At 35.2% G+C, this 16,675-nt stretch overlaps 1 protein-coding gene across 9 annotated transcripts in view; it reads left to right on the forward strand.

Moving 5' to 3' along the window:
* The window catches only part of N4BP2L2 (NEDD4 binding protein 2 like 2), a 45,088-nt gene that overhangs the window by 7,729 nt on the left and 20,684 nt on the right, over nt 1-16,675 (forward strand). For 5 of the 9 annotated variants that reach the window (XR_012584685.1, XR_012584686.1, XM_074567912.1 and 2 more), the window contains exons 3-6: nt 2,396-2,520; nt 6,434-6,522; nt 6,884-6,960; nt 11,637-11,780. Coding sequence is in view for 6 of the 9 variants with exons in the window: in XM_074567912.1 (XP_074424013.1) it covers nt 2,396-2,520; nt 6,434-6,522; nt 6,884-6,960; nt 11,637-11,780 (435 nt within the window). In the remaining 3 variants the exon portion in view is untranslated. Of the gene's footprint in view, nt 1-2,395; nt 2,521-6,433; nt 6,523-6,883; nt 6,961-11,636; nt 12,962-16,675 lie in introns of those variants that run through there. The other 4 variants (XR_012584687.1, XM_074567941.1, XM_074567951.1 and 1 more) reach the window with 2 other exon arrangements.

Here is a 16,675-nt window from a genome sequence, read left to right on the forward strand (position 1 = left end):
AAGTAGCTCTTCCTGCAGATACTTACAGAAAAGCTTGGTAACTTAGAACTAACATGCATTTGTTCCCCTACATTATTTGGGATTTAGCCAGTTCTTTTCTGTAGTGCAGTTTGCGTTTTGTAACCTTTGGACATGTTGCCTATTTCTGAGCCAGAATAGTTGCCTAAATTTCCATAGGACAGTGATGTCTGAGTGTTGCAAAGGGCTATAAATGCTTTTTGGCACTAACTGGCTGTTCTCTATTTTCAAATTTAAATATACTATCGAAAACAAAAATACTCCAGGAAGTTTTGTAATCACATTTGCTAAGTAGATCAGACTTTAAACGGGATTGTGCTGTTGTCTCAGTTTTACAAGGTTTTCCTTTAAACCCCAACTTTCAAAGACTTTCTGAAAATAAAGTTTGATTTGTCAGAATGGTGGTTGCTCATTGGGATGGATTAATGTGGATTTGATTTGACAGAGTCTGATGTTATTGATTAACCAGCAGTTAATTATTCCCCGTAACTTCGCTATAATCAGTTTCTCTAACTCACAGGTATTTGTGGGCATCATTTAGGATGAATTTTAATTAAATCCAAAAGTGATCTGTATGATGCTTCTAGAAGGTTTGACTGTGGCATTTCATGGCAATGCAAATACAGAATTCTAGAAACGCTGAATGGATTTTTGTAGTATTCCTACATCACTGATTACAATAACTTCTGTAATTAATAAGCATATTATCAGTAATATAATATATTACAACACGGAGTAAAATTAAATATGTTAACAGTGAACATTGCAACTGTGTCTGAGTTCCCTTTTTTACCCTCATTGGCTTTCCAGTGTAGTGTGTCTTTTATTATTTGCTAAAGTATACTTAAATTTCTCCCATAATCTTTAATGTTAGCTGTGCAAGAAGTAGAATGTAATGCAACTTACTCTAACCTACAAATGAAATAAACTTCTAGCCAGTAAAGTATCTATGCTTGGAAATGACAGGCCTAAAATACTGGGTAGCTGTGAAATTTATGTCGCGATTGTTTTCTTTTATCTTTGTGGATTATAATTTGAATTTCTGCATTTTATCCATTTGTTTGCAAATTTGCTTTGCTTTGTCTGTTTGTTCCCACCCCACCCCCCAAAAAAAAAATTTCATGGTATTTTTGAGATAATATTTTGTCAGATTTCATTGAAATTGGTCTGTATGTCCAGAAGTCATCATCAAATGGCCTTAGGAAACCAAGCTAAAACACTGTAATCAAGTGGTTTAAGTGATTTGAGAAGTGATTGTTTTTCCCCTGATTTGAAGTAATACACGCAGGGATAGTAAAACGCATGGCTTTCCTTTCACCCTGTTAGCACTAAAGTATGAATGATAGGGAAAACCAATATAATGCCCTGATAGAAACTGAGATATGAAAAAATCCTATCTTAAATTTCTTGTCTTCTATTAGACTGAAACTACAGTGCTACAGCACGTGCTAACCCATGTAGCAGCTTGCTGCTGCTTAACCAGGGGAGGTCTCCATTGATAGTCCGTTTTAATGTATCAGCGTTTGGGACCTTTTCTTAAATAGACTCAACTGCTAAAGCTTCAGAAAAGTAACCCAGAAAAAAAAAACTGAGAAAAGGATTGCTTTCTTCCGAGTATGAATTCGAATGGCTTATAGATCCAGTGAGTGCCAGAGTTAATGAAAAAACAGAAAGACTGTGTCACCAGGATTGAGGGAGAAGACATAGAACTGGAATAGAAGAGTACAGGATCTTGAAGGAATATGGACACACTCTGTAATCCTGACTTTCATTAGTAGGACAATCTTGAAAGTTTATTGGGCTCATTTACTTTTTTCTGAAAATAGGGAAATTGCTTTAAACAGTAGTAGTTTTCTTTTGCTGTTCCTGTTTGACCTAAATTGTGTGTGCAAGCAGCATGGGCAAAGGTCAGAGCAGGGTGTGCTGAGAGTTTAAGGTGCTGAAAAAGGACTTAAAAATCCAGTTCATTTCTCAGCTATATCCAGATTCCTCATGATCAGATTGGTTTCTAGAGATAGTTTGAAATGAGAATTGATATGGCAAATGTTAGTAAATACACTAAATTATTATGAGGTACTTGGAACTTAACTGCAATATAAACATAAATTAGATGGGTACAAACATCTCTTGGGGGTGGAGGACAAGAAATAACAAATACAGAAATAGCAGAAAGGGAGAAAATATATTGCTTTAATTTGGATTAGAATTATTGGTAATATATATGAGTGTACTTTTATAAACCTGTTTGAAGTTTGCAAGAAGTTCAGAAATAGGGCACAGTTAAATTTATTTTAACTATATTCTTTTTTCCTGTTTTTTTGTTTTCTATCTGAAAAATAAGAGTTAAAATATTTTTGCATTTTCCTTTGTTTAACAGTATTCTGCTTGGTCAAAGTCGTGATGGCATGGTATTCAGCACCGATGATTATTTTCGTCAACAAGATGGATATACATATAATGCTGCTCAGCTTGGTGATGCCCATGAGTGGAACCAGAAGAGAGGTTTGAGTGCATAAGAAGAATCCTATTGATTATGCTTATATTTAGAAAATAGAAGTATAGAATGACACACATGTGTTAATAGTCTATATGAAGAAAAGCATATATATATATTAGTATAGGATATATAGAAGTATATATTTAAAGTATTCTTTATACTTTAATAAATGTGTATATATATACACATTAAATTTTGAACTTACAGAAGGTTCAGAGTTAAAAACAGAAAATCTCTCTTCCTTGTGCTATGACCTGCTGATTTGATACTAGTATCTCGATGGCAGAATTGAACCTCTTCAATGGTGGCAACAGCAGAGTATCCTATTTTTTTCCGGTATCTTTCCTGATCTGATGTTCATCCAAAATTTATGAAAGAGTTTTTCTGAGGAAGATTTTAGTTCATCTGTGTAGATTAACAGCTTTAATAAGTCATCTTTTTTAATACCCAGCAGCGTCCAAAGGTTGGGTTTAATTGGTAAGGAAGTAGATACCTGGGGTAAGAAGGGTAGCAGACAGATTCTTGCTCTTTCTGTAGCAGTTTTCTAAGAATCGTATTATGTGTTTGGTCTGCTCCAAGGAGTGGACAGACTGAGCAACTCCATTGCCTGTGCATGCAGATTACTCTCCACGCTGCAGTGTCTCAAGCAGAAACTTCCTTCCTGTCTGGAGACTGCTTCTTTGCATCCAAAGATACAGGGGGCCAAGGAAAAAAAAACTTCTTCCCTTTCCTCCCCTCTTCACCCTAATGCAAAATTTATTATACATCAGGGAACGTTTCTGTCTGAACAGGGAAGGAATTTTTTAGAGCAATCATTAGGATATCAGTTATAAAGAGCACTTTTGAGGCTGGAGTGCAGCAATAATAAATACTTTGAATGAAGTTCCCAGTAGGAGCCCGAATAGCAGCAGAGTTGACAAGGCAGTATTTTATGGGCTCAACACTTCACAATTATAAGACCATCAAACAATTTTCACTTGATAATGGCTTCTTATGACTAGACCTTAAGATCTCTCTAGTTCTGTATCACTTAGTTACACAGTGGTTTTGATAACCAGAACAGTATATAATTTAGTTATTCAGTATTTTGATAGCAAGAACAGTAGCTGTGCCATGTTGTACAGAACATCTCCATTGCGAAACATTTGCCAGAATAGCTTTGGGTTGAAGTTACACTCAATTCTTACCTCCTGCTTTGTCTAGATAGAGCTCTCTTGACTGGAAGGACTTCAGAAGCTCTTGGTTTCGTTTGAGTGTGTATCCTTGAAATGCATGAAATGAGACCTTCAGAGAATGTTAACCTTTTTTCATGGAACGTTATTAGTTCTGGAAACTTTTTTGTATGAGTGTTATTTTAATTTTTTGAACTTCAGATATTTCTGTTCTTTCATCTAGTTTGTCATCTTAACTTTCCTGTGAGCACTAGTAGTATTATATTCTGAATTTTTCATTGGCAAGTTAAGGCAGAGCTGCTAAAGACATCTTCCTGTTTTGGATGACAAATTTAGCTATTTAGATATTTTCTTCAGAGTATATAGTAGTAATTAAATTTCATATATTCAGAATAAATTTTCATTGTCTTCATATTCAGATGAATTCATATCACTTCTGTAAACGATACCTGTAACTTTTGAAATTGGGCAGCCAGGAAATGAAGATCATACAAAGTAGTGGCCACTTGGAAAGAGGTGAGACGGTGTTCAAGAGCATTCACCAAAACAGGATCCTTCTCCCTTTGCAGTCATCCTGACTCACTCATTACTTATCTCACAAAAAAAAAAAGAAAAGGAGTGCTTGGATCGTGCTGATGATCTGATACATACCCCCGATTCAACTACAGAACAAGTCTGTCATGTGCTCAAAGAAGTGGGAGTATATGGGAGGAAATAGTGCACACATGCATATTTAAGGACAGTATGGTAATGCATATGCCCTATCATTACTACACACCCAGCCTTAATTCAGGTATTTCGTAAGGTTCAGAGTTTTGCTTTGCAACCATGATGCTTGCTTTTTTTTTTTTTTGGCACCCTTTCTGTGTCTTTTAAAAGCAGAACTGAATCCTTGCTCTCTTCCTGCAAGAATTTTGAAATGTGAAATTATTGATGTGTTTTTGGCTTGCATTGCTAGTACTGCTTAGGACTAAAAAAAATTTTTTTTCTTGGCTTCAATGTGTAGCATCAGAGCAGTTGACTTTTTTTTAATGGAATTGATCTTCACAATGCTTTTGTAAAATAGATAAGGAATCATTGTTGTGTTTTTACTGATTAACTGAGGCACAAAGAAGCCAAGGAATGTGTTTTATAAAGGCCTTACTTTCAATTGTAAGATGCTTTAGGGTCGTAGGTGGAGATGAGAAATTTCTTCATGAATCTGATAATCCTAAATTGGAAATCTGCTTCTCCATCTGGCTTAGTTTCAGCCTGCAAAAAGAACCTCATTTACTGATTCATGCATAAAGTAGCTATTCTCTAAAGATGTAAAAGTTGTGACCTTTTCTGCAAGGAATGGCAGAGGTCTTGCTTTCAAAATAAAAAGGTGAAGGAAGTTAAAACAATGAAAACTAAGATAGCCCATTTGTCGCAAAAGTGGGATACTCAAGTACCCTGTCTAGGTACTGTCCTCTACAGGAGTTCCTTCTGAACTTCTGGTAAGAACAGCTGAACTTCTGGTAAGAATATCTTAACTGCTGTCCTGGTTTGTATAAAAAGGAGGTGAATATCAAGCTGATAAGGGTACAGAACTTGAGTTTTTCACTTCCTTGGGTGAGTCTGCTGCGTAGCATTACGTAGAAGCTGAATGTCATAATCATGCTCTTTAGATGTGCTCGAAAAAAAGTGGTTGTGTAATGTTGTTTTTTTCAGGGACAAATCCTAGTAATGTGAGTTAGGAGTCCTCTGAGAATCCTTTCTGGACTGTGTAGGGATTTAGAATACCTGATCTCAGATCAAAGTTAAGTTTAGGCATAAGATAGATGCTTAATTGATTTACCAAGACTAAAGCAGTCTTGGGCTTATGAAGAGATACCATTTTATGCATTAGGGTGATGTTAAAGTGCTTTCTGTGCTGTGGAGGTGATGAATCTCAGGTAGCCAACTGATTTGCATGTTTAGTCCCCTAAATTCTTCCAGCCAATCTTGATTCTGTGATCTCCAGGATGCTTCTGTTTGGTTAAGAAGTGGTGTACTTTTGCTGGTCCAAAGTTAAAAAGTATGCTACTGAATAAGTGTCCTGCCAAACAAATTGTATCATGTCTGTGCTCTGTCTGCCTTTCCATCAATAAAGATGTGAATTTGGATGTGCCTTCTTACCAGTTCCTGTTTTGTAGAACTCAAAGCAGCTTGTTGTTCCTGAAGCTTCTGCCCTCTTTTGGATTTGGTAGAAGTTGACCAGTGAGTTCAAACATTATTCAAGCAGAGACACCATGGTTGTAATTTATTTTTTTTTAATGGATCTCAGAAATAGTTCAGATATGTGATGTCTTTCTGTGAAGATCACGTATTTCGTAGCATTTTGTTGGAGAACTGCAATACCTAACCACAGGTCTCAGTTATCAACACACCATGTCTTATCCGTCAGGGTTGGATATGGTTTCATGCCAGGATCTCTGTACTCAGCAGGTCACAGACTTTGAGCAATTCTGTTGTGTTTCCTTGACTTCTACACTTCCCATTTATCCATTTGTATTAATTCACCACCACCTGTTTTTTATGCCCTTCACTTAATTTTTCTTACCTTCTTGCTTCTACTTCTTTCCATTCCTGTCTCTACCTTTCAGTGCTTTTATTCCTTTTCTTAGAACAGTGTGTTTCAGTCAGACTAGATTAGTGCAAAACCCATCTGGAACAGTTTATTTACATTTACCATTTTATTTGAGTTACATAGCTGTTTATTAACTTGCACTATTTTTCATTGCAGCAAAGCAAGCAATGGAGCAGGGAAAATCTCCAGTTATAATAGACAACACTAATACTCAAGCCTGGGAAATGAAACCATATGTGGAAGTGGTAGGTTTTGTTGTGTGATTATATCATCTCGTATAACTTTGCAAACATACCTTCACATGCGATAAGTTGGCCTGTGTTGTCTAGAAACATTTTCTTACTCAAGTTTCTAAAGAGAGGCTGCTTATTGATACAATCAGTAATTGGTATGACAATAGTTCAGACCAGTTTAAGGATTAACTTGATCTAATCTGCTTAGCCTGGAATGAAAGCTAAGATGGGTTGAGGGTAAGTGAAATTCAGCATGCTACCACCACAGGGTTAACTACATCTGTTTGTTATACTGGTCTGTAAACTTCCTGTTACATTTTATGTAATAAAGATACATATATCACGCTTTTTAATTTTTTTTTGCTTGCTGCAGGCTCTAGAAAAGGGATACAGAGTGGAGTTCCATGAACCAGATACTTGGTGGAAGTTTGATCCTGAAGAATTAGAAAAGTAAGGTTTATATTACAGAAATCATTGTACTTTATATATAGAGGTAGATAAATAAATGTACACACAGATATAAATGTAATACATATTTTCTTCAGTATCTTATTTTTTTAAAATACTTAACTACTAGTATAAAATGTATTTTATTTAAATAGGCATTTTGAGATATACCTTTAAATGGAGGTCCTGTCTTGTTGGCCGAAAAAATCAATGTTAAAATTTTGTTGGACATAAGTAGAAAAATGATTGACACCTGTAAGAATTGCTGCTACTATAATGAATAATTTTTCTGATAAATTCGTTGCTACAAAATGGTGATGGCAAGAAATAGGTAGAAGACAAAAAGAAATTGCGCATTTTGCAAGGAGTGCGTCAATATAGGTGCTTTGGTTTGACTACTTTTATAGATGTCTCCTTGTCAAAGAACAACAGTCCATTACTAATCAGTAAAGGTTAAAAAGAAAGAAAGCTAGCTTATATTTTAGATTATTCTATTGCAAGATTTTGTGAAATTGTCCCCAGTCTTCAGAGGATCTGACTTAGAGTACTGTTGGACATAGGTCAGTGGACTTCTGTGTTGTAAGAGTGCCTGGGAAGCTGCTTATTATTCCTGGTTAATGTCTCTTTTTGTCTCAGATGTATCTGCTTTAGGAATCTATGAGATACCAAAACAACTTACGGATATTTCATTGTTTGAAATATAACGTAATGTTTTCATGGTTGATCTCAAGAGTTCTCTCGCTAATTGTTATTTTACATGCTTCCAACCGGCTTGGCTTATAATTGTTTCAGCTTTGTAAAGTAGCCCCTACAATGCATGAAGTACGTGTGTATTATACTTACATTGCTGATTTGGACTCTATTTTGTTTATAAACATCTTAAAGTTTTCACCTTTTGCTCCTAAGCTACCACTAACTTATTTTTAGAGATGGAGTCCTCTCTCTGTAGGGTGAATTCTAATAAATTTTTCCAGTCTGGGGTACAGCCCAGCCAAGTTAGGAAGCTGTCTTAGTAATCGAACGTTTCTAAGAAGTTGAGTGTGAGATTTCCATTATGTGAGACAGACTCATTTTGCAGGAAAATACATATTTCACAGGGTCTTAACAAGTAACAGGATAAACAAACGTAAAGTGTTGTTACCGTTGAATTTTATTCTCTAGCCATTAGTTGGAGCAGTTAAGTTCTTATCTTTCCTAAAACCAAAGGAAAACCCTTGAACTGTGAAGTACTGCTGCCAGTTCTTAGGAGCTTTCTAGAAATGTTTTAGCAGCTCCGGTTGCTTTAAATATTTTATTAGCAGCCCATTGTCGGGAAACTTTATTTTTTGGGGAGTTTAGGAGAGGTGGTAATAGGAGGTTTCATTTTGCTTTTCAATTGCTTGGGGAGAGGGCTCAATTTTTAAAGGAGTTGTTTTTTCCATATTTGTGTTTGGGAAATAGACAATGATAGAGATATTATTGTAGTTTTGGGATTCCCCTTATGAATTTTGAGATCAACATTTTGTGAAGAACCTGGGCAAATACTATACTAATAATAAATTAGGTAATTTTATTAGTTCTCCGGAGTCATATGTTCTAATTCCCTCCTACACGCTATCACTTAAGACTGTTTCTGGTAGTCGGAATAAAAAATACACTAGCTTCTACTTTAATTAGCAAAAGACTTTTCTTGTGTTTTGGATATGTACTCCTCATTTATTTTAGTGGCGCTGTCTAGATTGTTAGTAACTTTTATCAAGTGATACAATATGCAGATATTCTAGAAGTCAGGTGGATTTCTAGATGCTATTTTTGTAGGATTGTTTCTGCCAGTGCTTAATGTGTTTGAGAAATCTGTGAAAAGGCTCTCTACATCAACACTGGGGGAGTTCTTGATGCCAAGAATGTGACAGATGTTTTAGTGTGAAATAGGTGTCGGTGTCTTTCTTGCAGTGTGCCTGTGAGGTACAAATTATCTTTAGACTCGCTCATGAGTGATTTTGCTTTTAGTTCAGTTTTGTGCACATAACTTTTGTGAAAACATCTTGACTGCACAGGCATATGCCTTGTGGTAGTGGTCAATACTTCTTGCATAGCGTCTAGACCTTGGTATAAAGGATTTCAAACTTTGATATAATTTTTAGGAAATCTTGAAAATTGCAGGTGAGAGAACAAAAGGGTGGCAAAATCACTGGTAGAAGAGATTTATTTTTTTTAATTATTTTCTTTATTAAGTGTTTAATCAGTGTTGGATGAAAAGATTACCCGCTGTCACATCTGTATGCTTTCTGAGTAGCTGGTCAGTTGGGAACCAGAACTTTTTTTTAAAAAAAAGTATACATTCGTTTCAGGCTTTCGGGGAATAACAGGTAGGCTGTGTATAATCTGTTATTTTGGGATGTATGTTGTTTTAATTTTAAAAAAGTTACCTGCTGTGTAACTTCACACAGAAGTGAAATGCAAAATGTTTAATATAATCCTTTTCCCTTCAGTATGATCATAAAACTGCAATTTAGTACTAACTTCATCAAACCTGTGCTGATTCTTTTAAGTAGTAATGTCTGTGCAGTATTTCTTTGCCAGTTTATTGGTATGTAAGATTATTCCAGTGTAGAAGCGTTTAATAGTGACAGAACTTTGCTTTTATCAATAGATTCTGTGTTCCTCCAAGCAAAACCAGCTTCCAGAGCATAACTATCTGTTAGGAGCTTTTGCTGTTACATCTGTATTGGTTAAGGATAGATGGCTTTATGCTCTTTCAGCATAGCCAAGCTGCCAAAGCGTGAGTGAAGACATGCCTGAATAGGAGGTCCGGCTATTAAACGACACTATACAGCAGATTTGTTTCCTTTTTTAAATTAATTTTTATGCTTGATATGATTTTGCTGGTGGTGATTTTATTATCCTGCCGTGTTCTTTAAGGAAAAGTACTTGCCTCAGTTATGAAGTGATTATACACAAGTCCATTCAATTGTGGATGAGTGCCCAGAGCATTTGAACTGTAATCTTTTTCTAGGAGTACTAAGATCTGGAAAATATTGAATAACTTTGTGCTTCCATCGCTTGGCATAAAAGGACTTAAGACTTCCTCTTCTCAGGTTTTTTTTTTTATGTCATGAGAGTCAAATGCTTCATAGAATCCCCATATTTCTAGGGGATTGGCTTTTCTTTACCATTAACCGTGTTCATGAATAAAATCAAAACTGTTAAGACTTGTTAACTGACAAGTTCAACAAGCTGCTGCTCCTAGACTTCTTAGCACAATGTGGAAATTAGTAGCATTTAAACAATGATCCACTTGTGATGATTGCTCTAGTTTCTGATGTAGTCTCAGGGAAGAGGGTCTGTAAGATAAATACTCAAAGCCTTTCCTTCTTAGAAAGCAAGCTGTTAAAATACACCTTAAGGAGCCAGCATAATTCTAAGTACTTCTGAGATGACCAATTCTTCTTCCATTCTGAATGTGAAACTAATGTGCTACCTGCAGTGTGCTTTGAACCTCATCAACTTGATATGTGCTACTTTGTTGTAATGATATGCACAAACTATGAGGCGGGGAGAGGGAAGGAAAGTGAATCAGCCTTTTAAAATATTTCTATAGAGAATACCTTCTTTCCATTACAGCCTGTTTGTTCCTAGTATCAATTTCTGCTCTATAGAACTGAGTAAGTCAGTAAGGAGGCCCACGCCTCTTCTGTCCCTGGCAGAGAGCACAAAGATGCTGGCATATATTCCCTGCTGGTATGACTTGGAAATAATTCAGCTTGGACAAGGTTTCTTGGTGATAAGAATTGGGTTATGATAAATGCGTGTCTACATTATCAAAACATTTTGTTTATGTCTTATATCTGTTTAGTTCCAGTTCTGTTACAGTGCTGGCAATTCTCTGACATTCAGTTTGTGTGTGAGCCTTGTGGTTTTCTTTTTCGCAGGGACCAAAATTTTCTGCTAGTGTGGATTTTAAGATCCTATTCCATAGATACTAAGGAGATAGATACATTCTGATGTAACGTCTAATGTCTCGGGTTATTAACAAGTTCTCGGGCCAAGTTCTCACTGAAAGTACCTGTTCACTAAACACTGCAAGAATAGGGCAAGACTTTTGGCCTCTCTTCCCTTATGGGTGTTTTGGTACATTTCTAAACTTACAGCAAGTATGCATAAGAGCTAGTAGATACAGGTATCATGAGCGTGCTGTTCTGGTTCAAAACTAAAATTGCTCCTTATTTTATATATAGATTTATTGATGCAAAAATATTCGGTCATTAACTCTTGAAACAATGTAATTTCATTTTTTATGACAGTTTGAACATTGCTACATTGCTTGCATAAGTAGTAGTCTATAATATTATTCATTTCTCTACTCATTGGCTAGTATACTATGTAAAATCTGATGAATAAATCTAAAGCAAGGTCATTCTAGGATTATTTAGGTACATAGTCCTGGTGAATAACATCATATTTCTGTATATGAAGAAGAATGACTGTATTGTTCTCTGTTATTTAATATATGCAGTGGCGAATTGTTAAAATAAACCTTAATACAAGCTGAATACTGAGAGAATGAGAATACAGTGTAATAGAAGTGAAAATTCAAATATGAAAGGCAAGAAGAAAAATTGTGAAATTAGAGGTTTTTTCTTAAAGACTGTAAACAGATAAACATACCAGACCATTTATTTAAATTTTTATTTTTGTAGGAGGAATAAACATGGGGTCACTCGTGAGAAGATTGCTCAGATGTTGGAACGATACGAATTTCAAATATCCGTACCTATTGTCATGAATTCAGTGGTACCTCCCCACAAAAACTCACAAAGGCCACCTCTGCAGAGAAGACATAGGTGGGGAGGCAGTACAGACTCATGGAATTCTTTCAGTATTTCCAGTAGCCAATAACACAGTTGCAGTCAGTAAATAAAAATTTGTTGCTTGCCCTTCTAAAACACATCATCACCTCCAATAAAATAGTGGATCACCTGTGTTTTAAATAGGCCTATTTCAAGACCATTTTCTTCTGGAGGTTGTTCCTTTAACGGACTTACATGTAAAAAAAAATTGTACATTAAATGTTTTTTAAAGCTATATTTATTACAGTTGTAAAACTTTGATTTTAGTAAAATATTTAATATATTATGACATACAACAGAGTCTTCCTTCATAAACTTAAGACAATGATGTCATATATCAAGTAACTGTTGAGCAGTTTTTTAGGGAAGAGTTCATATTAGATAACTTTTAGAAGAGAATTACAGTCTCAGAAGAGGAGGTTATTTATGTAATAACCAATTTTAATGATTGCCATAAAGTCTCCTTATCTTTCATGAGATTTCTTTTTTTTAAACGATTATGCCTTGGATTGTCCTTTTGTTCTATTTGGCATGTATTGCCAATTGGCAAAATTTTGGCTTGTATTTTCTGGCTTCAGTTATGTTTTCTGTTTTTTTTTTTGTTTTTTTTTTTTTTTGTTTGTGGGGGGTTTTGTCTCAGAAGCTCATCTGGAAGCTGAGGAAACATTCTGCCAATACAGTATTCACCAGCCTTAAACTGTGTAACCTGAATTATCTTTTTACTTGTTTATTTTCAGTGGTAGTATATAAACTATGATGGTGGCTGCACACCACCAGCTTTTTTGTGCGAACTTTTTTGTTTCTTTAAATCTAAATTTTATCACTAAAACCCAAAAATTTCACAGCTATGTCTTTCTCAGTCAATTTCACTTAGGATAAAAACGAAGTATTAAAGCATTAGGATGTCAAGTCCCAGTCCACAGCTGGGATGCATCAATGCAGTATAAATAGTGGACATAATTCTGTAAAATCATGTTGCATTCCTAATTTTGGCACAGCCAATATAATCTGGTTAGCGCATATCAAAGAATGAGCCAGCATGGAGATTGACTAATTTACTGCCTTTTTTCTCTTAAAAAAAAAAAAAAAGATGAATTTGTAAGTTTTCACTTTGCTTGCTTTCTAACAGCTTGCTGTATTAATAAAACGTACTTGTCTTCAGTGTTTTTCTAGTAGTTCAGTGCAACAGGTTTTATTATTTTCCAGCTTTTAGGATTTTATACAGGTGAACATTATTACTAACTTGCTATCTTCAGGTCTAACTATATTTAACTGTATTTTATTTCCTTATGCACTGATTGAGTAAATCTTGAATAGGAAGTTTTGCCAAGAACATGAATACATAGCTAAAAGAATTTTCATGGTTTTTCTATTACTAATTTGGTCTAATGGCCATCAGAATTTTGAAAATTCCTAAGCCAGCATAATTTATTTTTTTTTACATATGGACAATTTTTGAGTACGCCCTAAAAGTTACTTCATCTTTATCATCAAGAATATCATGAAAGTTGGAAATCCAGGTATATAATGAAGTATTTTTTAATGATTCTTCTATGCCTATTGTGCAAATCTAAATTTGTACAATTTAGTGTATATCTACAGTAGTATTTTAATAAGAGATTCTATTAATTATAAAAGTTGAAGTGTGCAGTTTCACATTTTTTAATTATTAAAAAATAATTTAAAATTTCAGTAGCGCATGGATTGTTAATATATTGAATTACGTGTGTGTATATATATAGAAAAGAAGCTCTCCAACTATATTAATTGTCTGTTATCCATACCGATTATGTTATTGTATTTTAGTTTTCATGATTATCTTTTTCCGTGTCTCAAAAGCATCATGGACATCGTTGTAAATGGTCAGTAATACTTTAATTATCCCAAAGTTTTTATATTTAAACATGAAAGCATATTTCAAGCAGGAGGAAGATAAAAATGTCTTAGACTCATTTTATTTACTGTATATTACTTTAAGGTGTAATAAAGTGATAAAATTTATTGAGGCTTTATGTAATATTCACACAGTGTGCTAAGTAAGGTATGACAAAAAAGAGCTGATAATGGAGAATTGATGTTACAATATCCTTTGGCACCTTCCGTCTTCAGTTTTTAAAGGAAATTGATATTTTTTTTTAGGATTTAATTGATATTTAAGTTCTCTTTAACTGAAATTTGTATTTAAATAGATGTGAATTCATACTATTTTAAAATGGTGCAGCATTTTGGGGTGTTACCATTTTAATAAATTATTGGTGGATGGTGAGTATTTTTGACATGCAAAGCATGTTGATCGATAATAGGCTTGCAGTTTGCAAAGGACATATAACAAGAAAGGAACGCTTTGCAACTTGGCACTGTATCAAACATTTCTTGTAAATTGTTTAACCTATAAAGCTGTGTTCCAAGGTAAGTACGATGGCATGGTACGTGAAAACACAATGGAATTACTGTCTAACACATTTTTGTTTCATGGTATATTCATGTTTCATGAGGATATGACAGTCATGGTCATATGTATGTCTTAGAAGTTGCTTTTACACTACAACATTTATATGTAAAAATAATAAAAAGATGATGTGAAATACATGTTGCAGGTATTGGATTTCTCCTGCTCCCTCACAAATGAGGAAAATTACTTATTTTGTCAAAAAGAAGGTACCAGAAATGTAAGAACTTGCTGTTCAATTAGATTGGGGATCTGAAAGTTTTCACTATCTGTCATAGTATTTATGCAGTACACCTTTTGAGCATAATAATGTACCTATAACAAAGGCTTCTTCTTGTTTTAGATTTTTAGTAGATTGCTAGTTCACCATATTTCATTAAATAAGTGTCAAAATTTTTTTTTAAATGTAACTAATGCATAGGACCTTAATGTTACAAATGTAAATTTGTAAAAATCTCACTTCAGTGAGGAGTTTGGTAAGTAAATTTAAACAGAATAGTTAAGATACTCAGCTATAGTTTTAACATCCTACTCTTCTAAGCATAAAATTTATGAAAATTAATTTGCAGAACATACGTAATTTGGCTGACCAGTTAGCATCAGCTTATATAGGATTACATGTTGCTATAGAAAAAAATAGTTCTAGTTTTATTGCTTCATCTAAACTGATGATTCTTGTTTGATTAGTTCCTGAATTATCAGAATTTTTCATCAGCCTTGTCTTTGGCAGATGACTTAGTGTTCTTATTTTTCTTTTGTTTGGAGAAGAAAGAAAACAGATACAAAAAATCAAACCGAACAACAACAAAAAAACCTACCCCAAAACCCACAAAACCAAACCCTAGAAGATCTAGGTGCTGGTTTTGGCTGGTATAGAGTTAATTTTCTTCATAGGAGCTTGTCTGGAGCTGTGGGTTGGATTTGTGCTGAAAACAGTGCTGGTCATACAGGGCTGTGTTTGCTATTGCTGAGCAGAGCTTACACAGAGTCCAGGCCTTTCCTGCTCCTCACACCGCCCCACCAGCGAGTGGGCTGGGGAGGCACAAGAAGTTGTGAGGGGACACAGCCAGGACATCTGACTCTAGCTGACCACAGGGATATCCCATACCGTATCACATCATGCTTGGTCTATAAAGCTGGGGGAAGAAGAAGGAAGGGGGCGGGGGGGGGGGGCACGTTCAGAGTGATGGCATTTGTCTTCTCAAGTAACTGCTGCACGTGGTGGAGCCCTGCTTTCCTGGGGATGGCTGGACACCTGCCTGCTGATGGGAAGTCATGAATGGATTCTTTGTTTTGCTTTGCTTGCCTGCACGGCTTTTGCTTTACCTGTTAAACTGTTTTTATCGCAACCCAGAAGTTTCATCACTTTTACTCTTCCCCCATCCACTGAGGGGGAGTGAAGGAGCAGCTGCGTGGGGCTTAGTTTCTGTCTGGGGTGAAACCATGGCAACCTATTGTAACACTTTTTTATTTTTATATTTTAACGTGTGATGTTAAATGATCTGTGAGGAATTCTGTCTTTTGTTATTGTAGTCATGTCCTCGTTAGGTTCATTTTAATCTAGTTTGCCATGCTGCAAAACTTTTTTAAGGTTTTTGTCTTTAAAATGAAAGCCAAGATTTTTGTCTTTTGTCATCTATTTTCTTGAAACCTTCTACAGAGATGGTAGTTTTGCTTTGTGTCTCTGCTAATAGATAACTGAAAACCAGGCTTTGTCTAGCTGAGATGTCTTCCCTGATGTAATTCAGACTGTGTTGGTATTTTCTTCTTTGAGCTGACCAGTAGGACTCACTTCAGAGAATTAGAAAAAAAACCCAAAACTTTTGTATTTTCACATTTGTGTGTGATACCTGTAGTTTTAACTGCTGCTTCCTCCTAGCAGTCAAGTTTTCTGGAAGAAATGTTCTCCCTCTGTGCTGGTATGTCATGGAGATGAGGTGACTTAGGTATACGCTGAGACTTGAGGGTTTTCCATACAAAAGAACAGAGACGTATATTACAATTCCCAGTAAAGAGCAATAAGAAGACATGGTGTTCAGATGCAGTTCATAACACTGAAATTAAGTACTCAATTTAAAAGAGCAATCAGATGTTTCATATAGGTCAGATGTGGAAATGCTTCACTTCAGTGTTTTTACAGTGACGCTTCCTCATTTCAATGTTTTATGTTCTCATCCTTTCAACATTTTTCAAAAGCAAGAGCAGAGCTTGAAGTTCTGTAGTAATCATTTCCTAGGTGAGAATCTACTTGTATGTCAGTTAATTTGGGGTTTGCGTTTTGTTTTTTTCTAGAGCATAATTGGTTGAAATTAGCTGTAAATCAGCTTATTTTGAGTTCACAGAAAAATATGCGCAAACGTAGCTGGTCTTCTAAGTATTTAGAAGATAAACTAGTAAATAACAGGCTTTGTCGAGGTCAGATCATTCAAAAGTCGTCTTA

Source organism: Larus michahellis, chromosome 1, assembly GCF_964199755.1.
Source record: "Larus michahellis chromosome 1, bLarMic1.1, whole genome shotgun sequence".
Classification (NCBI taxonomy): Eukaryota; Metazoa; Chordata; class Aves; order Charadriiformes; family Laridae; genus Larus; species Larus michahellis.